This window comes from Balaenoptera borealis, assembly GCF_965194805.1.
Source record: "Balaenoptera borealis genome assembly, chromosome: 16".
NCBI lineage: Eukaryota > Metazoa > Chordata > Mammalia > Artiodactyla > Balaenopteridae > Balaenoptera > Balaenoptera borealis.
In genome coordinates, this window is record NC_138872.1 from 11,265,861 (window position 1) to 11,290,500 (window position 24,640).

The following is a 24,640-nucleotide window of genomic DNA, read 5'->3' on the forward strand; positions in this document are numbered from 1 at the left end:
CAGTGGTTGAGAATCTGCCTGCCAATGCAGGGGGCATGGGTTCGAGCCCTGGTCTGGGAGGATCCCACATGCCGCGGAGCAACTAGGCCTGTGAGCCACAACTACTGAGCCTGCGCGTCTGGAGCCTGTGCTCCGCAACAAGAGAAGCCGCGAGAGTGAGAGGCCCGCGCACCGCGATGAAGAGTGGCCCCCGCTCGCCGCAACTAGAGAAAGCCCTCGCACAGAAACGAAGACCCAACACAGCCAAAAATAAATAAATAAATTAAAAAAAATATATATGACTGGCAGAATACAGACAAAATGTTTATAGTAGTTATACTGTGCAGTGATAGGGATAAAGAAAGCTTTTACTCTCTTTTGTTTTCCATAGTAAATATATCACTGTATAATGAAATACAGTATAAATTACAAAAATAAGAATTCTTAACAAGGGTTGAAAGGATATAATCAAGACTTTAGGTATTTTAAAAATATTTTATAAAATCTCAAGGAATATGAATGAGTATAGTGAATACAGGACTGTTCAACAAATCATGGGATTCTAGTATAAGACAAATCCTTAATTTTTAAAACGTGTATAAACAAAGGGGAAGTACTACTTTCTGCCAGTGAATAATAAACTTCTGGGAGTCATTATCTCAGGAGGTGACATACTCTGGAGACCAATGCTCGGGCCGTGCATGCCTTCCCTGCGTTCTTGAAAACTGCTAAGCAACTTCTAACTGAAAGGCTCACCCACCCCACGCTGGAGGCCTCGCTCAAGGATTCACTGACCCCTTCATACCAGCTTAAAGCCCCCTCTTCAACACTCTCCTTGTCCCTTTTATTCTTCTTTCATGGCACTTCCTCCACAATTGGTAGTTCGTGTGACTGTTTCACGTCCTCTCTCTCCTACGCCTACTAGCGAGACCACAGGCGCGTGCGCCCTATCGCCCTCACTCCTGTGCTTGTCACTGCCTAGCACACTGCTTGGCATCCACAGGCACCCAATCAAGTTGTAACGAATTAAGTGCCAACATAATTTATATGAATTTATAGGTGGCCATCATAATGGTTTATAGGACAAATTACGACTCTTCTGTTCAAGAATAATTGTTAGGTAGATTACTCTGAAGTGCTGAGTCCTAAATATGGTTTATTTAATTCCACAAACATTTCTGAAGGGTGTACAGAAAGGCCATCTTATATGGCAGCTAAATTCTACAGTTAGCTATGAGGCAAAAATTTCATGCAATTAAGATTAAAACCTTGGAAAAAATACTTTAAATTGCCAGCATCGAAGCCTTAGATATTTTAAAGCCCAGATCTTAACTTCCTTTGTTTCTCTTTCACCTGTAGTCTCCCTTTCCCTACAGAGGATTATCAAGGTGTGGTCTGATAGCACAATGTGGTATTTAAAGGAATTTCTCTTTTTTGCTTGTGGCAGTATGTATAGTTTAAGCAAGGTTAAATGAGTGCATGATACAAGTCCGCAAGGTGACACTAAGCCAGACACTACAGTACACTCAGTACTGAGGATACAAAGATCTAAAAGACATGATCCCATATTCTCAGAGGGTTCACATTCTAGCAAAGAAGAAAATAATATATAAGCAATAGAATTAAAATAGTAATTCATATAAAATATTATTAAGTGTTAAAAAGGAACAGCACACTGCAAAAAATGCTATTTGGCAAGTCAGAAGCAGAATACGTTCTTTCTCAGTGGCTTTCTTCCTGTAACCAAATCCTAGTTTTCCCCTAGAGAGATGGATTCCTCAGGTGAATCAGGGAAAATTAATACATTCACAGAGGTAACAGAGAAAGCATGTTAATATTTCCCACAGAACAAAAAAAAAGGGAACTTAACAGAAAAGTCAGCTCAGTGCCGGGGGCGGGAGGCACATGCTCCACTGAGGCAGGGCCTGTGAGCTGAAAGGAGGGTGAATGGTGGCCGCTCAGCAGACAGAAGATACAGCACCGATGACAACCCAGTTTGGAATATGCGGGGAAGGGGTCGGGCAGGGGTGCTGGTCAGCAGAGCTAAACCAACACCCTTACCCAGACCTGCTTTAAGCACCTGTGTTAGGTGAGGCCGAGGAATCAGGAGACTACAGTCCCAGCAACGGGGAGCCACTGGAAGTTTTCAAGTAGGACAGGGATATCACTTCTTGTCCCATGAAAGACAGGATGGAAACAAAGAGCCTAAACCAGCTGAAGGTGACCATAAAAGGCCAGAGATGAGGAGGGCCTGAATGGAGGCAAGGGAAGAGGATGAGGAAAGAAGGAAAGAGGTTCAGATGCACATTTCAAGAATGAAGTTGGAGGACTTGGCAATCAGCTGGATGTAAGGGTAAATTAAAGAACTGAAGGTTACTTTAGGTTTTGAGTTAGTGCAACTAAGGATAGATACACATATTAACTTGTAAACAAGTGTCTACTGATTTTATAATTACTCAGTGGATTTCACAATACAGGAAAAAAATGCTGGGTGGTTAAAAAAATATATCAAGCTTACAAGACAAGGTAAAGCTGTGCTCTACATTACAAAATACATCCTCTAAACAAAAGCATGAGAAAGTTTACAGAAACCTATATAAAAAGAATGCATTAGAAAATATATAAAATCTTACGGGTTCCCATTTCTATCTGATCTATTTTAAAAGAATGTAACATATTTGCACAGGTTAAAAAAAAAAAGGCTTAAGTGCTTGAGTGATTTTCTGGCAAAATAATTAGACATTTTCAGAAGAACTGCCAGTAAATTAGAGAGAGAAAATCTGAAGTCTCATTTGGATAAAACTTGCTAAAACCAGAAAGTGCTGTTTAATATGACAGCTTCTATGGCCAGACAACCTCACTCCCCCTACCCCTTCTGTGCTCACGATTACTAAGGGGAATAAAATGCCAGAAACTTTCATCACACTACGCCAGAATGCACTTGTAGAACAATCTGTAGTTCTGGGGGGCAGCCACGTTCCACCTCCAGCCCCACCTGACCCACCTTCTTGTTTACAATGATGCCAGACTGAACCTTTCAGAAGTGGTACATCACACCTTCCTTTCTGGGTGGGCTTGGGTGGGCACAGTGTCCCTTTCTGCTCAGAAGTGAAACAGCAGCTGTCAAGTGAGGGACAAAAAGCCGAACATGAACTAGCAGGGAACCTCCAGCCCTGCAGCTCTCCACAAGCCAGTTTAAAAGCAGCAAACTGCTAAATGGAAACACCCAGACCAACTATCGCCATCAGCTAAGAGCCCAATGCCTCAGCATCTCAGCAGTGCTTGGCTGAGGACAAAAATGAGGTGCAAGTTGGGTGCCTGTGGGTTCAGGGAGTGGAATGTGGTATTTATGGGAGATGATGGCCCTGGAGGCAAACCCTTTTATCACAAGGCTGCCAGGGCCAGGCCTGCTGTGCCATTCAGATGCTCTCCGAGATCCCATTTGCTATAACCAGCTTATGCAGCCTGTCCTTACCCTAAAAGATTTCTTTGTGGCAGGTGAAGAACAAATCAAGCCATAAGACACCACAGAGATCACCTACCCAAAGGTTTATCCAGTCTCCTGGCAGAAGTCATTTTGGACTCTGAAATACTGCTGTGGACAGTTTCAGAGGATTTAAGTAGGAAGTGCGCTGTACGCTTTTGTATACTGTCATGAAAAGGTCTTATCTGAAAACAAATCTTAGATAAGAAATATAATCAAGGGAGGCAGTATTAATTATAAAAGATATTATTTGCTGCAATGTGATATATAACACAGGAGAATGAAATGGAAATACAGGTGCAGTTTATAAAGATCATAAAGATCAGTCATCTGGGATTCTACAACTTCTCACAGCAAAATTAACATGTGATAACTCTGCCACAACATTTAATTTTGAAAACCTCAAAAAGACTATATATTTATTTCAAAAGCAGGAGACCCTGACAGAAAATTCAGTTGTAGACCAGAGGCAAAAACCCTGGTCCAAGCAAAAAAAAAACGGTAACCAAGCAAAAAAAACGGTAACCAAGGAAAAAAAGGTCAATGCCTGGGGACCCCGGAAGAAGACAAAAGGGGGTAATGAAGAGATAGCCAGGCCCAAGAAGTGTCCTGGGAGCTGTCATTGTTCTCTAGCCCCAGAAATGCCAGCCTAACCTATTCCTCACGGCTCTAACCTACCCGCTGCATCCTTGAATCCAGCCTCTCCTCCAAAATCCATGACAGTCCATATTACTTGGAGGTGAGAAGAAAAACCACTTCCAGTGGCAAGGTTGCATGAGAAGGGGATGTATTAATACACACCTATAGCCACCCCCCACACATACACGCACACACTACCCCCCAGATGGAACCCAGAATGGTTTTTATTCATAAAATCACTATTATGTATAATATTAAATATTATATATAGTAATCATCATCATATATAATAATTCTATGGGAAAATCACATATGATATTAATAGGAATACTTCAGGTATACTGCAGATTAAATAGGTACCAGGGTAAGCTTGGAACTTAACCACCATTCATAGCACTGATTCTATAGAAAATATGTTCAGAGTCCCAGACAACTAACTTTCAACCTTTTGAAGCAGACACATTTATGTATTAGGGACTGTCTGCACTTTCATGCTTGGTTACCAGTTGACTCTCTGCCAGCCAGAAAAGTCCATCTGAACATTGTTCCCATGAACTGACCCAAAGAAGATTTAAGGGGACACTCTGGATAGTAATAAACTTTGAGCCTCAAGGCCAGGGACTCCATGACACACAAGACTGGCCGTAGCTTTTTACTTGAAGACTGTCGATTTAAAAAGGACTAAACAGGGATATTAAAAATCAAACAAAAACAAAACTCTTGAACACAAAATTCTGCCACAAACTGAGCCTGTTCTGTTTTACAGGCTGTTGTAGTTTTCTGGCTGTCTATTAGCACCTCTCCCAACTTGCTTAAGCATACGGTTGCTTCTATCATCCATCCTCTTCAATTGGCATTGGTAGATTATAGATGTACCCTTAAATACAGAGATAGACAGCAACTACAGATTAGATAGCAGAAGAAGCAGTTTATTGCTAGTTTGCAGCCAATCAAACGTCACGAGGCACACAGTGAGAGAGCCCACAGAGCTTGGTAACGATGTCAATGGCCAACCCCACTTGCCCCACATCCTTATAGGGAAGCAGCCTCGAGATCCAACATGTTGGTAATTGCTAGTGGTGGTTGTGGTGGCCATGGGGGGAGAGGGTGGTGAGGAGGGGAAGCAAGGATGGGGGAGAGCAAGACAAAGAGGATGATGGTGGGTGGGGACTCGGTAACACACAGACTACAACACGGGGACCATACAAGTAGGTCTGAACCCAACACACTGGAATATAAATGCTAACTGCTTCCCATACCATCTTCAACACGTTTCACAAGACTCCTGCCAACAACTCTGTCTTTAACACTATTTCTACTTTGTTCTCAACTGTTCTACCTCTGGCCTTCAAACTTGTTAAAAGGCAATTTTATGTTTAAAAAAATCTCAGTAAGTAACACTGAGGATCCAGAACCTCTGCTCTGAGATGAACAGAATGAAGGCAGGTGAGCGCTGCAGTCCAACAGGAAACCTCTATTCCGTTTAATCACGGCTACTCTGATGAAAGGTATTCCTAGGGCTCCGGGAAAGCAGCACGTCTGGAGGAAGGGACACTGGACCAGGAAGAAAAGAATTCTCTTGGGTCACAGGTCTGCTCTGTGACCACTTAATCATGCCAGATCTCAGTTCATCTGAGAAACAACCCTGACCCAAGTCATTCACCACAATGACTTGTGTTTAACACAGGTAACAGAAATGTGCCCTGCAAATTGTGAAACTAAGTGCGTTTATCTAAATTTGATTACATTCACAGAAAAATTCCGGTTTAAAAGACAAACCTTTAAAAAAAAAAAAATCAAATCCACAAGAAGCCAAACCAACCCGAAATATCCCTTCTTCACCAGACTAGACATGTCATTCTGCTCCAAGCTACTAATATAGAGCCAAGCCTGCCTAGGCAAGAACAAAGCTTTTACATTTATTTTTATTCCTCTCCTCCTCTTCTCCATTCAAACAATACCGCTCATTTTGTAAGAACCAGAAGATGAGAGAAAAGTTGAAATCCACAAAAAATAGAATAACCTTCAGGGCTGAACCAAGGATAGTACGTTAAGAAAAGAGTTGAAAACAAAAGCAATGATTTCGTTTCACATGCACATGCTTCACCTGCCCAGAATTTTGTTTTGCTGGAAACTTTCTGGCAAGATCAAAATCTCAGGAAATTCCAAACAAATGAAACTCTAAAGGCAAATTACTTAGGAAAAAGGATCTAACTTTAGAGACCCAAGCACGCTCCTCCCATTTTTGTCCAGTTCTTTACTTTTATAGAGGAGCACCAAACCAACCATAAAATCATATGCTAACAAGAGCTCTGCATCCTGCAAGTTGACAACTCTGGCTTTTAATAAATGCCTCTATTTCCTGTCAGCATTGGTCAGTCCCAGCTACCAAACCTATGAAGTTTCAATGAGGGAGACTCTCATACCGCTGATGTCTCTCATACTTGGCCAGCCTGATGGAACACAAGAACTAAGAAACCACAGGAAAATTGCCCCTCCAGAGTGGCATGGGCTGTGCACGGCCCTGAAGCAGGACCAGCCGAGGAAGACAAGGATGGGTTACAGATGAGACTTAGTTCCACTGAGTGTACACAGTAAGTCCCCTACATATGAACCTTCAAGTTGCGAACTTTCAAAGATGCGAACGTGCATTTGCATGTCCAATCACGTCAGGCCTGAGTGAAACTGCAGCTTGCCCTCCGTCTCCTATTGCTGATGATCCTTCAGCTCTACCATCTCCCACCTCCTCTCCCTCCTCCAGTCAGTGACTCTTCTTGCCTGATCACTCAATGCCAGCTCCTATATGCCAGCTGTTGTATTGTACTACTGTACTTTTCAAGGTACTGTACTGTAAGATTAAAAATGTTTTATTTTTTGTGTTTGTTTATTTTTTATGTATTATTTGTGTGGAAAGTATTATAAACCTATTACAGTACAGTACTATACAGCCGATTGTGTTAGTTGGGTACCTAGGCTAACTCTGTTGGACTTACAAACAAATTGGACTTACGAATGTGCTCTCAGAACGGAACTCACTCATATGTAGGGGACTTACTGTATATGTGCATGTGTGTCTATCTATCTGGGATTAGGCCCACTGAAATGAAGTTCAGCTACGCTCAAGGCACTGGTGGGAGACACCAAGAATGACACACAGTTCCCGCTCAGAAGGGCTTCTAATTTCAATGGGGGAGGGGGTTGTTCCACACATAATATAAAGGGTGAGAGAGAAAACAAAATGTGTGCTAAGGTGATGGTGGGTCAGTAACACATGGTTTGCACAATATTATAAACTCGATGTCTCCCTATCAACCAGTTTCCAATTCATGAACCCAAATAGCATAGCTCATCACTCATTCAGGAACTACCTATTGGGTACTTTTATATGCCAGGCACTATATTGGATCAAAGAGACAGAAATGACTCAAACAAAAGCAATCCTGCCCCTTTTAAGACAGGTAACTTGGCAATAGGTAAGTAAACAGGCAACTATAGAACAATGGATATCTTTACAGTATAATCACACAAAGTGCTATGAAAGTGGAAGTACAGGGGCCATGGGAAGACCTGTAAGAGGTACCTACCTGGGGAAATCTGAGAAAGCACCCTAAAAGAGGATGCCTAAGATGGAACTGGAAGGAAGAACAAGAACTAGTGAGGGAGAACGTTCCAGGCAGAGGAAATAGTATACGCAAAGGCCCTGTGGGAGACAGGGAGCCTTACATTTCAGGAACGAAAAGTGTTTTGGAAGCTATACCAGAGTGCAAGAATGTCTATGAGCCCGCTCTGAACTCAAGGGCTGTTACTACTTCTGGGTGAAAAACTGAAACAGCCTAAGAAGAACAGAGTCAGATGAAAGTGGCAGCGTAGGGAGACCCCCAGCAGATGAGCAGAGAAGCCCAAGAGTGAGAGCTGGGACTAACTAGCTAGAAAAGGAGAATATATAAAAGGAAAGAAAAAGGAAAAGAGAGAGTTATGGAAACTGTAGTTAGAGAATATTCAAGAAGCAAATAGAGGTCGACCATGTTAAATGGTGTTATGATAAGGATGCAAAGAATCCATTGCCTTTAGCAACAAGGAAGCTAACGGTGACCCAGTGAAGAATTATTTTAGTGGCGTGGCAGGGTGGAGCCTAGCTTCCCTGGGTCGAGGAGTGACTGGGAGGTGAACAATGGACGCAGTGACCTATTTATTTCAAACATTTCAGCTGGAGAGCAGTGACTAGAGGGGGTGTCGCAGCCGGAGGAAGCCTGAAAATGTTTAAATGGTTCAAGAAAGATGGTAACATAGAGGGAGGGCTAAGGACACATACCTAAAAAGAATCACTAAGCTATTGGTGCAAGACGCCTTGAACAGGTGGGATGGGAAGGTGTGAAGAGCGCAGATATAAGGCTGCCTTAGACAGGAACAAAGGCTCCTTTTTCCTTGTGAGAGAAATGAGGCAGAAAGGATGACAGGCAAACTTCAGATCTGACAGCCAGGAGCTGAGGGAGACAGATCTGAGGTTACTGACCTGATTTCCTTCTAGTGGTTCAATCTGCAAAACCAGGAGATTTTTCTCCAGCAGCACTTAGGGGCCTGGGCCCGGGAAGAGAAAAGCAGGTAGCTGGCCTGGTCCAGGTAGAGCTGGTCTGGTATGCTGATGGCAAGAAGATGGGCAGGGGCTTCCCTGGTGGCAAAGTGGTTAAGAATCCACCTCCCAATGCAGGGGACACGGGTTCGAGCCCTGGTCCGGGAAGATCCCACATGCCATGGAGCAACTAAGCCCATGCGCCACAACTACTGAGGCTGTGCTCTAGAGCCCGCGAGCCACAACTACTGAGCCCGCGTGCCACAACTACTGAAGTCTGCGCGCGTAGAGCCCGTGCTCCGCAACAAGAGAAGCCACCGCAATGAGAAGCCTGCGCACCGCAACGAAGAGTAGCCCCCGCTCACCGCAACCAGACAAAGCCCGCACACAGCAACAAAGACCCAACGCAGCCAAAAATAAAAATAAATTAAATAAATTAAAAAAAGAAAATGGGCAGAAGGGCTACGCGGGGATATTGGAGAGGCAGCATTTCAAGGGACTGACTGGCCGCATAAGAAGGCAAGGGAGGACTGGCGCTGGAAAGGAGCAGCTGGAAATCTGGCTGTACAAGTAAACCCAGAGGAGGGAAGTAACTGAGTGAGGGAGTGTGGAAGCACAGGAGGCTGTGATTGGAGAGTGAAAGGTCTGAGTCTAATGAGATGGCAAAGACAGAAAAGATCCCAAGGGCCAGGGCGTGCCCCATGGGAAGGAGACGGCAAAAGGAGAGGGACATGAAATTTCCAGGGGAGGAGGTGAGGATGGTGGGTGGACTGCCCAAGGGAACACTGACGTGGCCCAGGGGCGACAGCAGCTGTGGAAAAGAGAACATGTGTGCCAGGTAAATTAAGGGGAGAGGGAGGGATGCAGAGGGGCCCACTTAAAATATGACCAGCATAATATAGGCAAGTAATTAAACAATTCCCCCAAAGGCAATTTATTGACTGGGAATGCCTGCTGGAATCCTCTCTAAGATTCAAACTCCCACCACCAACACATGCATATCTACACCTCCCCTCCAATCCTAAGACAAAGCATAATCAGTGAACCAGGGTCTTATCCAGAGTTTGGACTTCTATTAAGGATCTATTTTTATAATGCTTTCTTATTCACTTCCATCTTAAAAACGGTTGCTTCCCCCCTGCAATATTCTGTCCATTTAATAGCTATGTTTAGGGGCTTCCCTGGTGGCGCAGTGGTTAAGAATCCTCCTGCCAATGCAGGGGACACGCGTTCGAGCCCTGGTCCGGGAAGATCCCACATGCCGCGGAGCAACTAAGCCTGTGCACCATGACTACTGAGCCCGCGTGCCACGACTCCTGAAGCCCACGTGCCTAGAGCACGTGCTCCGCAAAAAGAGAAGCCACCACAATGAGAAGCCTGCGCACCGCAACGAAGAGTAGCCCCGCTCGCTGCAACTAGAGAAAGCCCGCGCGCAGCAACGAAGACCCAACGCAGCCAAAAATAAATTAAAAAAAAAAAAAAAAAAAGCTATGTTTAGTGACTCTGTTGAGAGGCCTGTGAACTACTGTTTTTCTACTCCATATATCTATTTCTGCTATGGATGTTCTATAGTATCCATTCAGTGACATGTAAATGACTCCAAAATAAAACCGGAAGGAGGAAAAACAGAAACAGAAGCCACATTGAAACATCCTCCTTCACCAGTGAAGGAAAAATAGTCAAAGCTTCTTTTACTCTACTTTGTCCTCCACTGATAAGAAAAACTCTTCCCTTTTCAAATCTGTAATGACTAGTAATCAAGAATTATTCTTTAAAAAATTGAATCCAGTAGTACTTCCACACATGATCTTCAAAGCCAGAATTAGAAAAAGGAAAAAAGAAAAGATGTTTCACAACCTTAATGGTTTGCAGATATCTAAGTCTGACTGCTCCGACACAGCAAGGAATGAGTTTAGTAAGTATGTGAACGGAAAACAGGCAGCAATCAGCAACTCATTCAGAATTACTCAAGATGATAATTTTTGTGTTTAAATCACAAAGTCTCAGAATATGTAATCATATCCAAAAATGTTAAAATGCCCCAAAATTAAAGCCTATCACTTAGTCATTTAAAACTAGGATAAATTATCAGTAAACTTATTTTACAAGGTACTTGACTTGAAAGACTCACTCGAACAAAGCCGTCTATGTATAGAGAACTGCTAATGAACAGACCACATAATGGGATAAGCCAGCCAACACCATTAAAAATATCCTTTAACATTCACAATGAATAAATGAGACCTTTCTTCTTATAGTGTCATCTGCAAATCAGGGGGATAGCCACATATTTTCAATTTGTACTTACTGAGTCAGGCTTATACTTAAAGATTCTTTTTAAAAAACATTTTGTGTCATAAAAGATAATTCTGCTTTTTGTATGGACTGAAGAGTATCTGCATAAATACCTGGATAAGAAAAATAAAACTATTTATATAAAAGCTATCACTTCATTGCAATCAATACTGTACTACCTGCCTACTAAGTGTAACGAACGCACTGTCCGTTAACACTGTTAACGCACAGACGATAACACCAACATGTCTGCCAGAGAAGACACCTACCCAGATGACTTCACTACACGGCGGCAACATGAGGTCAATGACATGTTGTAGCCCTCACTAAGTCACCCTATTAGAAGGATTCTGAGGCCATTATCACACTCAAGGTGAGAAGTAATGGCAAGGGAGAGAGGAAAAAAATGTATATTAAGAGAAAGAGAGGCAATGCATATGAATCGTGGAGGGGCAAGGGGTGGATGGGAGGCGGAGGGTTAAGAACAAAGAGGAAGAAAGTTAAATATGCTCCCATGCTTTCAAGCTTAGGTAATTTAACACTTAACATGAACAGAGAAGGGCAAGGAGGCCTGAACCCAGATTAGGGGACTGGAGAACATAAGGGGCTCACTCCTGCCTGCCCTTGGAATCTCCACTTAGATATTACTTTTATAGACTATCTTTACCTGACAGCTCTTCCGCTTGCTTTTCCTTCTCCCGAATGCCTCTTCCTTAGTGTCCCCAAGTACCTAGGCCTACGCCTATGAGAGCTCTCATCACTCTGAACTGGGACTGTCTCTACCCAGCCCCTTTGCTGGCTGCACTGTTAAGCTTCTTTTTTTTTTTTTTTAATAGTAATCTTTTTTATTTATTTATTTATTTTTATATTTTTTATTTTTGGCTGTGTTGGGTCTTCATTTCTGTGCGAGGGCTTCCTCTAGTTGCGGCAAGCGGGGGCCACTCTTCATCGCGGTGCGCGGGCCTCTCACTATCGCGGCCTCTCTTGTTGCAGAGCACAGGCTCCAGACGCGCAGGCTCAGTAGTTGTGGCTCACGGGCCTAGTTGCTCCGCGGCATGTGGGATCTTCCCAGACCAGGGCTCGAACCCGTGTCCCCTGCATTAGCAGACAGATTCTCAATCACTGCGCCACCAAGGAAGCCCTGTTAAGCTTCTTAACAGCAAGGACCAACTGTGTCTTTCTTGCTCACCACTTACCCTCACTGCCGAGCAGAGCCTGGCCCCTAGCTCATGGACTTGAATGAGTGAATAGACTCTGCCTGAAAGGAGCTTACCATTGCAGAACAGAAGAGGAAATAAAGGGGAGATGAAAAGCTTCATGGAGTAACTGATCTCCAGTTATTGATTTTAATTTCATATATACAAAAAAGTATTAAATGGCCAATGCCATCATGTCACACGATTCAGGAGTACTAAAACACCGAGTTGGTTTTGTCCTCCTGGGATTCAGCTTTAGGAGAGGAAAAGGTACAAAACTTAGAACAAGGATCCTGATTGTTTTATAATGGTAAAGAATCTTTCCTATCTATTGCTTGTTCTAATTTGTCATATGTAATATACCCCTACGGAAGAAGAGATGTTCAAGAGGGATCAAAGGAATAGCATCTCCTACAATATAACGCATACTTCTGTCGCTAAACAGGGATAGAGACCTTTCACACATATTCTTTGTAACATATATACATACATATTTTTTCCCCCCAATCATGGCTACCATTTATTTCATCCCTTGATAGAGAGAATAAGGTAGAGAAACCATCTAATCATGAATTGAGACACATGACAAATGGTATCATTCCTAACCAGGTCACAAAGCAAGTCATCAAAAACACTACTTCTTAGATTTTTCAGTGCAAACTTATGTGAGCAAGTCATTCTTGTCAAGTCCCATATTGACCATCCAATTTAATTTCCAAGTTGGTCATCAAAAATAGTTCATGGAAATAATTGAACATGGGACAAAAATACAGTCACACTCAGTTGCTCGAGGTGGAAAAAAATGGTGGCAGCTTCCAACTTCCTCAAAATAGCAGAAAGGGGATAAGGATGACAAGGGAAGGGGGAAGGACAGGAAGGAAAGAAGCACCTGGCTAATGATTTTATCCCGGATTTTAATGTCAAGGGCACTCCCTCAGGCATTTTCACACTAGCCACCATATCTCCAGCTAGTCTTCCCTTGCTTTGATTTTATCTAATGATAGTACACCAACTACTTACAAGCCTAAAAGTCTTTTTAAAATCACCTTAATTCTAATGCTAATAAACAACTCCAAGAAAAAAACCCCAGTCTGGAGTAGAGGCTACAAACTCAAGTGCGTCCAATGGCTGGGTAGTTCATATAAGTGAGGACAGGGGGACCCGCTGGGGAGAAGAATACACACGTGCCCCTCAGATCAGCAGACCACTGCCACGGTGGGCTCAGGCCGTGTGATCTTCAGATTTTTCAAGTGAAGCCAGAAATCCAGATTTGTATGTGATTTCTCCTGATTTATCAATAATGACAAAAGCTTAAACTCCTCTTTTTTTAAAAGCACTGCGTGGCCAACTTGTGACATCTAGATGAGAGGTCAGAAATATGGGCAAGGGTCAAAAATCTACAAACTCTCTCTTCCTATGTGCTAATCAACCAGGAGGCGAAGCACAATTCCTTGTCCCTGCAGTTGTGTATCAGTGTGAGCATGGCCACAGTGCCATTGTAAAGCTGGATCCAGGACATGGGAGACCTCAGGCAAAGAAGAACATCGAGGCTCTGACACCTAATTGTCCTCCCAAAACATTTCCTGCTATTAAAGACCAATTTATGGTGTGTAACAAATGGTACTGCATGTAAAGCACTTTGCGCAGTGCCTGGGGCACATAACAGAATTCAATAAATGTTAGCTGTTATTGGGTTTTATTATGAATGAGGGTAGAACGTGGATCAGACTGTGCCTTTCTCCCTTGAATGGGAGATTTCAGTCCAATTACAAAACCCAATAATCCTCTTTAGACATGAGAAGAATTTCAAAGGAAACTGCATTCATCACTGTGGCATTCAGTCATTTTATAAAATAATGGATTTATGCCCACACAGGGTGTTTTATTCTTTTTAAGGACATAATGGATTTTTAAAGTTTTGATTTGAGTTAATATGAAAATTTAAAGCTCTGTCTCACTTTTAGATAAGGGGGATCATGGAACATATATGGCTACCAAATCTAGCATGAGTGGGACGTGAAGCCCCCATTTTTCCAGCAAAGTTGCCCCACTCTCCTGGCTCCTCGTGTGACCACGTAGGTGTAGGATGTTAGATTCCAGTCATGCTGTAAGGCTATCTGGTCTAATCACCACATTTTACAGATCCTGAATGTTAACTCCTTCAAGGTCCCACAACAGTCGAAGGCAGACCCAGAACCCAAACCCTGTCCTCTTCTTCCATCACCTCACAAGTCCCTGGGGGGGATGTATGTTCGGGGGAGTTGGTTAAGGGTGGGCAGCAGGGCAGCTGGGACTAAAGCTTTGAGACAAAGGCCCAGCCTTTATGAGTAAAAGGCTCTATCAACTAGGGGGACAGGGTGGGGAAGGTTTCCTATATGCAGCCAATCAAAGCCTTGCTTCAGTACATCTCAGAGTCAGTCAGACTCTTTTAAAAATCCTCTAGTATCAACCATACCCTTTTAGCCACTGGCTTGTAGCAAGAGTTCCAAGCCTCTATGAAGGAATCTAATTTACTTGCTGGAAAAGTAGAGACATGGCTAAGCAAAGGAATCAATGATTTTTAAAAGAATGTTACTATGTTTCAAAGTGTCCAACTACCAAAGTACTGAGAAAATATTTTTTTGAAATGTAGCCAAGAGTAGAATATAAACTGAGTCCTACATTCAAAATTTGTCTTTCTAGAAAGCAAATGTCAAAGGATATAAAGCAAGCTGTGAACAAGAGACTAAAATTAGCTCAAACCACAAATAACCTAACATACTTATCACTTCCTTATGATCAACCTACAAAAATCAAACATTAAAAGCATTTACAAAACTAAAGGTGTGATGCCAATTTAATCCTTTAACTTCAGCTGTATCCTTTCTTCCTTCTGGCATGTAAACATTACCAAAGAATGACATTTTATTAATTTGAAGGCAAGTAAAAGGGAAACCATTAGAGTTAAGTTTTGCCCTGTAAATAAAATAGCATGTACCATGCAGTTCTTAAGTGGTTAGAATGGTAACCACCTCCTCAAACTGAAGATAGGAAATTTCAGATGATGGACCACACCCATCTCCAAATGCGCTTCTCACAGAGAGCTAGGGACATACCAGACTCCTACTTCAGACCAAAGCTTGCCTCCATCTCCTCAAGCCGTTTATTTCCTACTTCCAAAAGCAACATCTTCCAATGAACAAAGGCTGTTGGGAAACACAAAAGTTTTTGTCATAAAGTAGTGGAACGTGTTGCAAAAGGAAGCTTAGTTGACAAATGTGGGTTCATGCAAAAAAAAAAAGGTACTAGTTTGTTAAACTTCAACTACTTTTACCATGATTCTCTCTGCATGATGACTACATTTTTGATAAGTTTTCACGGGAAAGTTCAAGCTCAAAAAGGTTGGAAACGAGTGGTTAAGAAACGATGAGTATAAAACCTACCAACTGCTACTGTGCACTCTTCAATACTAAAACTCTCAAAAGCATTCTTATCAGTAAGTAGAAAAACAAGGGACAGTAGCAGACCTGGGTACTATGACAAGAACAGATGAAATAAAATACTGCTAATGACACTAATATTCCTAGGATGTATTAAGAAAAACTGTTAGTGGGACATGAAGGAATATTTAAATACACTTAGAAATGGTACCATGATAGGTACATAAAGGACCCATTAAAACGCAGCACATCATGGGGATGTGGATTCTCAAGGATGGTTCATGGGAGACGTGGACCAGCTAACCCTCAATCATGGCCATATCACCCGGTATACTGGGGATTGCTCCAGAAATGTGGCTTTGTGCCTGTCAACCTGATGTGGCTTAATGCAACTTCCTGATATTGCACCACTCTGCTTCACCCCTTCACCCCACCTCCGAGGATGATCCAAAAGACCCTGGCAACAGGGAGGTGGTATCCAGGTGGTGGAGAACAATAATGGCAATGCTCTTAACTCTAAGATGCTGTCAAAATAACGGTTTGAATCAGGGTAAAAATAAAGCAAAACAACAAGAACAACAAAAACCACAAAACAAAGTATCCTCCCTCTGAAAGACCCCTGAATATCTCCTTAGAGGCCTCTTTTCTCTGTGCAAAAGGGAGGCACACAAATATTTATGACCCAGTTAGGCATACTTTGCCTTTATCCTTGTAGAAGCAAACTCAGCCCTGACTATTTGAATAGTGAAGCAATACAAAATCTAAAAGAGATAAATATAACAGTGACAAATGTTTAAGCACCGAGGGAATTTAAAGCTAATTTACCGTATTATGCTAAATGCAGCTTGCCTATTTGTTCTCTTGAGTGAAGTTATATTCAGAAGTGATTTCATGCGCAGACATTTTTAAGTAACCCCCTGTTCTTCGGAGAATTCCAACTACTTGGAGTAATTACTTGATGTTCATCTTCCTGTAAGCAATTCACAATAGTGTATATTTCTCTGAGTAATCAGTACTCATCAGAATAAAAACTAGCTAAGCTGTTCCCTGGAACTTAGCATGGCATTTTTTAAATGAGATTCTTTAAAAGGAAGAGATGCACCAGTAACAAAGCCATTAGATAAGAAAAAAAAAAGTTGGGGGAAAAATGTTTCATAACAGAGAGAGATAAGAGAGAGTTTTCCTTCTCTAATCACTAACTAATAAATTTAAAAAACACAGTTTTGGAAACCTAGTTTTGCTATGCTCATCTTATCTTTGCAAGTGGTGTCGCTTGCCCACAAAAGCCACAAACACAGCCGAGGCTTTTCCTTCTTCATCTGTAAAAGAAAACGTGCCTCAATCAGTCTTTGGGAAGAAAGCTCTGCAAGTAAAAAAGAAAGAAGCCCAGGACACAAGTCCACTCGAGCCCAAAGGTTTGCTTCAACAAGCGGTTAAGCCTCAATAAGGACTCAGAATTTCCTGGCACACTACTAGATTAAGAGTAGTAGGGAATATGTATATTTTCCAGAGAAAAATATGGACCTTAAGTGTCCCTTTGCTAAGAAGCCATGTTTATTTTGTGATTCCATGTTGTAGAACTTCTTAAGCACCAATTCTAATTACCACGGGGTATCCGTAAAACTTTACAAACAGCGTTGGTAGAATAGTAAGCATTCAAAACTGCAAACTGAATCAGGTCACAAATTAAAAAACAACAACAACAAAAAACTGAAAATCATTTATCAGTAGTTATTTTTGTCTGCAGTGTGACTTGTACCACATTCCGAAGATCAACTGATTTGGGGGGCCTTGACTTTTCTTTGGCTATTTATTTCGGGGGAAAAAAATCTTCCATGGGAAATGGTCTTGTTCCTAGCTTTCAGACATTTCAAAATTTACAAAACTGTCAGTAAGACACTTGTGATACGTCAAGCTGCCTCGAGGAAGGAGAGGGCAGCAGCTAGGAAACTATGAAGCCCACTTCTACAAAGTGAAGCATTATTTCTAAAATGCTGGAGCCTTAGGTACTTTCTTCTCAAACACGGCAGCTGTGTATACTATCACGCTCTTCAAATGAAGTTTAGACCAGATGTTGGTTTCTTTCTAAAATTACAACATAAAGGGCAGCTACTCTTAGTGTACCTAGCTGGGGTTGAATCTTTCGTAAATTCTCGAGAATCAGTTCCTCTATCTTTACAGGAAAAACCACCCAATTGCTACTCAGAGAAAAACTGCAAGCCTAACTCATATGTCAGTGCCACTCATTTTCCCACATTACTAAACCACATGAACCCTACTTATTAAAAGTGTTCAATACCTCTCGGGAAAAAAAAGATTCAATTCTTTTGAATCTTTAACTATACTCACAAAACTCTTACACATTTTTGAGCCTAACCGTACCCACCGACACCCACGCACCTTACAAAATTGAGTAACCACAGCAGTGGTTACAAGGATTACTTCAGGAACATCAAACTCTCTGTGTGAGCATATTAAAGACTTTCATTACTTGACGAGAACTTAGTGATCAGTTAGTCAAGGATCATTTTTACACAGGAAGGGACTGAAGCCCAAAGAAAGGAAGGGACCCATTCAGCCTAGTTAGTGTTAGAGCTAACTAGAGAAAAAGCAAAAGATAAAGCTACTCTCTTGCCCAGAAGGGTGATCTGATCAAAGGCCAAAAACGTTTGCCTTTAGCATTTATACTTTGAAAAGAAATCACAGGTTTTATAAGGGTTGTTACTTTACAGAGAACCATATTTTTAATCCCACAGTCAAAAAATATTTTACAAACCAGCTACATGCAAAGTCCTTCTAGAAGGCATGTGAGAACAAGTCAAGAGTGATGAGAACAGAGTAATTCAATAATTCTTAGAGAGACAGATATATCACCTCCAAGTTTCCTATTAAGTTCGCCTCAGGCCAAGTACAAATTTGTTGTTAAATTTGAAGTTCCTGTGAAACAAACTGGGTTTCCTACTGGGTAAGCATCCAAGCTTTTCTTCCAAGCCACCACAGCAGGCAATACCAAACTGCCTCATCAAGCCATGGCTCAAATTGTACTGGTTTTCTCTGAGAGTGGCCTCTGCTATTAGTACTAACGCAGGCTAATCTTTTTGTGTCTACCATTCCTCCTCCCCCAGAATGGGAGTTGGGAACTGTGACTTGTCTTTCTATTGTCAGGGCCTGGGGCAAAGTGCTGACAATCGATTCAACCCCAACATTTCTTAGGCACTTTGTGCCCGGTGCAGAGGACACCAAGATGAATGAGAAAGATGGAAGAGCTGACTTCCACAGTTTGGACCCTAGAGTAGATGGACCCGGATACAAACGAACAGCTCCCATGAGAGCAGGGCTTTAAAAGAGATAGGTATGAAGGTGTATGTAAGCACACAAGTGAGAGAGCCAAAATCTAGTGCAAGGGGCCACACATTTGAGCTGGGAGGCGCAAGCCAGAATGAGTGGGAAAGGCAGCCTAAACAAAGTGTTGAGCCAAAGTACAGAGGAATGAAAGAGAAGGATGAGTCTGGAGAACACTGCACCTTCTAGTGTGGCTAGAATAAAAGGTACACAGGAGGGGATGGCTGGAACCTGGTTGCCATGCCAAGGAGCTTGGACCTTACAGATAAATGAAAGCATAGAAGTAAACAGAGGAGTGACAGACTCAGGTCTGTTTTTAACACAATTACTCTAGTGATAATGTGAAGAATATACACAGTGGGGCGGGGAGGAGATGTGGAGAGATTGCTGAGGGACCTTATTAATATGCTTCTGGTTTCACTAATTTCTGTAATGTGAAACCAGAAACGACAGCAGTATTATAAGCAAAATTTGAGAACCTAGACCACTGGGATGGTAGGAAGGACATCATAGTGACCAATCAATGAGATGTGGTAGAGGGAATCAAGAACCATTCCAAAGTCCCCAGCACTTCTGGATATTCAAAACATGCACCAAATGACTGGTACCAAACTACACTGTCTTGGACACAATGACCCTGCTGGACTTCCCCTTTTCCTAAACATGGGCAGTACAAAGAAACATGTCCAGACTATTTGTAGTCAGTATTAGTTGGTTACCATGAACAAATTAACATAAACACTGTAGGGAGGGATGCCAGCTTGTGCAAAATACACATGAGCTCAGGCTGGCTTATGAAAAAGTACCTGCAATTAAAAGCACAGCATAAGACAAAAACTGCCAAAAGGATTCTGCCATCTAAAAGATCAGAAAATATCGACAACTCAAAAAAAAGAGAAACAGGAAAAAAGAAAAGGCACAGTTATTTCAGCAGTTAAGAGTCTGACAAAACCCCTACAGGAAATTTTAAAATTTATTTCTATCATGAAATTCAGTATACATTCAATTACACTACTCATTACCAGGCATCTTTTTAAATAGGTTTGGGGGAGCTATTCATGCTAAAATGCAAAATGCAGGGACTTCCCTGGCAGTCCAGTGGTTAAGACTCCACACTTCCAATGCAGTGGGGCATGGGTTCGATCCCTGGTCGGGGAACTAAGATCCCGCATGCAGCGCAGCTCAGCCAAAAAAAAAAAAAAAATGCAAAATGCACTGGAGGGGCCTTGGAGCCCAATGGTAGATAACTGGCAACCGAAAATCATTTGCATTACCATTATCCCCCAGCTGACTCTTCGGAACCATCTGATATAGTTTATGATGCACTTCCAAAAGAACCAAAGTATTCCTATAAATATGCCAGTGATGTCAAACAAATAATGAGAGCAAAAAGTTCTTCCCTCCACTATTTCTACTTGTGCCCCCAGTTAATCTGAGTCCAGACAATTACAAACGTCTTTGCACCATTTCCAGAGTGGTGATCAGACACCTAAATTTAGTTCACTCAAACCAGGGCTACACAAGAACATTTAGATCTAATGGGTCACTCAAGATGACTAGAGCTTCCCATCCTCTCCATGTCACTTCCGTTTGTCTTTCTCTTTTTTAAGTGAAGTGAGTCATAGTGTATAGATCTTTCTCCTCTGCACAAAACACGGTTTTTCTCTGAAGAGAATGGTATTTATATAAAAAATTACTGGGAAATTTTAATATTCATCTTGGACTGTTAACAAAATAAGCTGTATACAGCAGTAAGGAATTTTAGTGAATTATTGTTATAACATGGTTTTAACCTAGTCAGGCATTAGATCGTATTTCATAATGAAAGCAGCTATAAAAACAAATGTCAATTGGAAGAGTGGCCCGTCTTACAAAGCCTGCCTCTAACATAGAATAAATCTTGCCTTCAAGTCACAAGCTATTGTTGCAATCTCCTTTATCTGAAACAATCAAATCATTCATACTGAAAAGTAGTGAACAGTGTCAGAGAATCAAAGAATTAGAGATGAGAGAAATGGCGAAACACCTGACCCAAACCTTAAACTACAAATGGAGGGTAGTTTTTTCCTATTTTCATTCATTCAAGCCCCCTCTTCTCTCATTCTAGCTCCAAAAACCAATCCCTTTGCCCTATCTGTGTTCTCTCTTCTCTTTTGGGCACTCCAGGCTTGCTAAGTATTACTTCCACTTTTCAAACCAGACATACAATCATTTAAATGATAGAAAACAATTTTTTAAAGCCATCTACACATGCTATCAAGGCTGACTTTTTATAGACCTCAATGCTTATTAGTATCTATGCTATCTATTAGCATTAACAACTATATAAAATCAGTTATGCTCACTTTATCAAATTGAGCTAGCAGAGAATCTTCGCCTGAAACATTTGTTTTCTAAGCCGCCTCATTCCTCGGCATTCAAAAGTCTACTTCATCCTTTGTTCTTTTCCCAATTGTTTCCAAGTTTTTACATCTTTTTGTTCTAGTTAGAAGTTAGTATAGTGAGAAATAACTGCACCGCTTTGTTTACAAAATGTTAAGCAAAAATTACATATTATTTAAAAAATCACAATAGACTAAGCAAGCTCAAAATGACTCTGTATAAGGCTGCCTTCATTGTGACGGGCTACAAAATATTAATTTTTTTAACTTCCATTTTCTACCCACCATAAACACATTTCTTTGAATTCCTGAAAAATAATGGTTTTCGTAAATTGACACACACTTTGGAAAATTTGCCACTTTAGACTCAAGGTCATTTGAACTCTACATTTTTTTTAAAATGCCAGAGTTTGCCACTTTTAACATCAAGAAGGAAAAGAGCGTCTGATTTAGATTTTGTAAAAGAAAAATATCTGTACTGCAGAGGTGAGAAAGCCCATAGTGGATAATTCTCTAAGATAAAAGAAACCACCTCTAGAAATGTGGCAATCGATTAAGGATCTAGAGAACTCTCAACATACAGCAATCTCGACTAACTCCTGGGGTTCCCAGGTGGTAGACAAACATAAGAACAATGAGGGAAATTAACTGAAGACCAGGCTCCACGCTAGTGACTTGCTTAGCATAGTTTTAACAGTGCTTGGGTGACAGGTCTCCCACTCCTCCCTAAGACTGTAAGTAATCAAATTCAAACAAGGACTTTTTATAATATGAATTTGCTGTTGCCAACTGAGTCAGCTTCAGTATAAAAGATTCTCCCCAGTACCTCCTGGAGGCCACCCCTACTTGTGATGGGGTATATCATTATCAACTCCAACACTTCAGACCAAGAATTTTTTCATTTAAAACCACTTTAGACTCTGCTGTATTCAATCTGATGCAGAAAATTTGTCTACACATTCTCAAAGTCACTAGTGGGATTCATTCAGTTAACTCAGAGAGACTAGACACGGAATACAAATTTTAGATATTGATCGATCGTACTTATACAGATTAGAGTGGTTATATGTATTAGTCTATCAGAAGCTAATATACATTACAGCGCAAGTAAAAAGAATCCTGTCAAATAAGCTTGATGCAAATCCACATGAAACCAAGCCTGCCAAAAAAAGGCTTTTGTTAGTCAAGCATACCAAAGAACTGCTTAAAGCTTTTTTCCTTTTTAAGTGGAGCTCAAAATAGATTTTAATACTACCAGCTGATGGATCTCACAATTTGCCTTTTGAGCCTATAAGCCGAAAACAGCCTTCTCCCTTTACGCAAGTAACAACATCTCTCTATTCTGTACATTGCTTATTTAAAATACCGAGTGTGGTTTTGGTTAATCCTCACAACCCCCGCGATGACATTTAATCGGGAGCACATATTTTCTTCAGAGGATTTAGTTCTTGTGAAAGCAGACTTCTTCATCTTTTTAATCTGATGATGTAGAGATACGTGAGAAACCCTACCTTCCGAACTTTTTATTTATGAACCACCGTAACCCACAAGGAGATGAGGACGGGGAAGACACCATCATCTCAACCATGACCAAAGGATAAGATGCTCATCGGGTGAAAGATGCTTATTTTAGAGAGAGTAAAAACGTTAACCTCCCCTGTTGCCTGCCTGACACGGGGTAATATTCTGGCCCCAGTGGAGTGGGTACTCCAGACCTCCTGGCTGGAAAGCTCTTTAGCCTGCTACTCTCAGGGCTTAGCTCACAGAGCAAGTATCTCTTCCTCTGACAGATCTTCCCTGATCCCCTTCTCTGAGGCAGGCCATCTTCCCTGAAATCACTCTCTACCCCGTTATGTTGTTTTCTTCAAAGCACTTGTCCCCATCTGAAATTGTCTGCTTATGTGTTGGACTGCCCTGTTCGACTCTAAGCTCACGGGGGATAGGATCTTGCCTGTCTTGTTCAGCAAACACTACCTCCAGCGCCTCAGCAGCGCCTAGCACGGAAGAGGCACGTCAATTCAGATCCATTAAATGAATGAACAGGAAGGGGGAAGGGACTGTCATCCTTGGGACTCGACGCACAGAGACCAAGAGAAAGGAAATGTAAAGGAGGGAGGGGGGAGTAACCCTTTCCCCCGGGGAGACAAAGGAAGACAGCCTGAGGTGGTCCAGTCTAGAAAGGAAGTAGTGGGGGTGTTCTATCCACCCCAGGGGACAGAGTGGACAGGCAGGGGGGCGGGGTCGGGGTGCGAGGCTTCGCGCTGAGAGCAGAGACTGGCGGCTTCCAGGCTTGAGAGGTCACCCGGACTGGAGGATATGAGGTAGGTGGGGGATCAAAGGGGACTGCGAGGCCGGGGAGAGACGCAGGCCCACCCGGGGGACAAAGAGAGAGGCGGCCGGCCTCTGCCGCCGTCGGATCGAATCCTCACGGAGCAGGGCCGAGGCGGAGGGCGGGACCCAGAGGGAGAGCGGGGCCTGGGGGTCTGAGGGGAAGGTTCGCTAGGCCTAAGCGAAGGGCCTGCCGCGCTCTGGGGCGCTCCCGCACCTGGTAAATGGCCGCCCAGCTCCCAGCCTTGTCGATCTGCTCGAACTCCTTTTCCATCTCCATGGCGGGCCAGGGGGGCTGCTGCGCCTCCTCCTCGGCCCACTGCGCCGTCTGCCGCTCTAGGCCGCGTCGCGCTCTCCGCACTTAGTCCCGCTGCAAGCCGCGACTCTCGCCGCTACCGCCGCCCTAGCCGCCGCTGCTTCTTCATGTCAACCCGGCAGCCGGAAGTACGCACCGCGCTGCCGCGGGCTCCGCCCCTCAAGCGGAAGGACCAATCAGCGCTCAGGAATGTCGGCTAGCAGTTCCGCGGGGCGGAGCCGGGGGAGGTGCTGGGGGAAGACATCTTGCAGCGTGCCCTCCCTCCTCCCCTCCCATCCCGGTCTACGAGCTTGGGCGTGGCGCGCGCCCGTTGCCTAGGCGACCCCGGGAGCCCCGCCCACGGCGCGTGGGTTTGCCCGGCTGCCACCGATCTTGAATTCAAGCATCGATGCGGTCCGTTGAGTCACAGAGTGACCTTGAAGCAGTCATGCATCTTTCCTGCAGCGCCAGGGCCCAGGCCTCAGTGCTCCAAGGGGGAGGGGGGGGGGGTTTCATGCTCCCCTTCCAGGCTCCCGCCTCTGGCCAGATGTCCGCCCTCTTTTCGAGAAACTTAGAGCTTCATGATTTACCAGGCTGCTGGGGAAGACCCACTACTCTCTGAATGTACTTTGCGTTTGGGGTCTCCTATCCTGGGCACTGCAGAAATGAATGGATTGGGGTCTTGGAATGATTTTTAATACGTCCCAAAGTA

General features: G+C 42.9%; 1 protein-coding gene and 1 long non-coding RNA gene across 9 annotated transcripts in view; both read right to left on the reverse strand.

Annotated features, from left to right (window-relative positions):
- Positions 1–15,252, reverse strand: part of LOC309613787 — a 32,455-nt gene extending 17,203 nt beyond the window's left edge. The window contains exon 1 of the long non-coding RNA XR_014235876.1: positions 294–15,252. This is a non-coding gene — a long non-coding RNA (uncharacterized lncRNA). The remainder of the gene's footprint in view (positions 1–293) is intronic.
- The window catches only part of PTPN1 (protein tyrosine phosphatase non-receptor type 1), a 146,204-nt gene that overhangs the window by 45,470 nt on the left and 76,094 nt on the right, over positions 1–24,640 (reverse strand). For 5 of the 8 annotated variants that reach the window (XR_014235872.1, XM_082361116.1, XM_082361118.1 and 2 more), the window contains exon 1: positions 23,851–24,095. The exons of 1 other annotated variant lie outside the window; for it this stretch is intronic. Coding sequence is in view for 5 of the 7 variants with exons in the window: in XM_082361116.1 (XP_082217242.1) it covers positions 23,851–23,913 (63 nt within the window). In the remaining 2 variants the exon portion in view is untranslated. Of the gene's footprint in view, positions 1–15,258; positions 15,349–23,850; positions 24,097–24,640 lie in introns of those variants that run through there. 2 more of the 8 variants (XM_082361121.1, XM_082361119.1) reach the window with 2 other exon arrangements.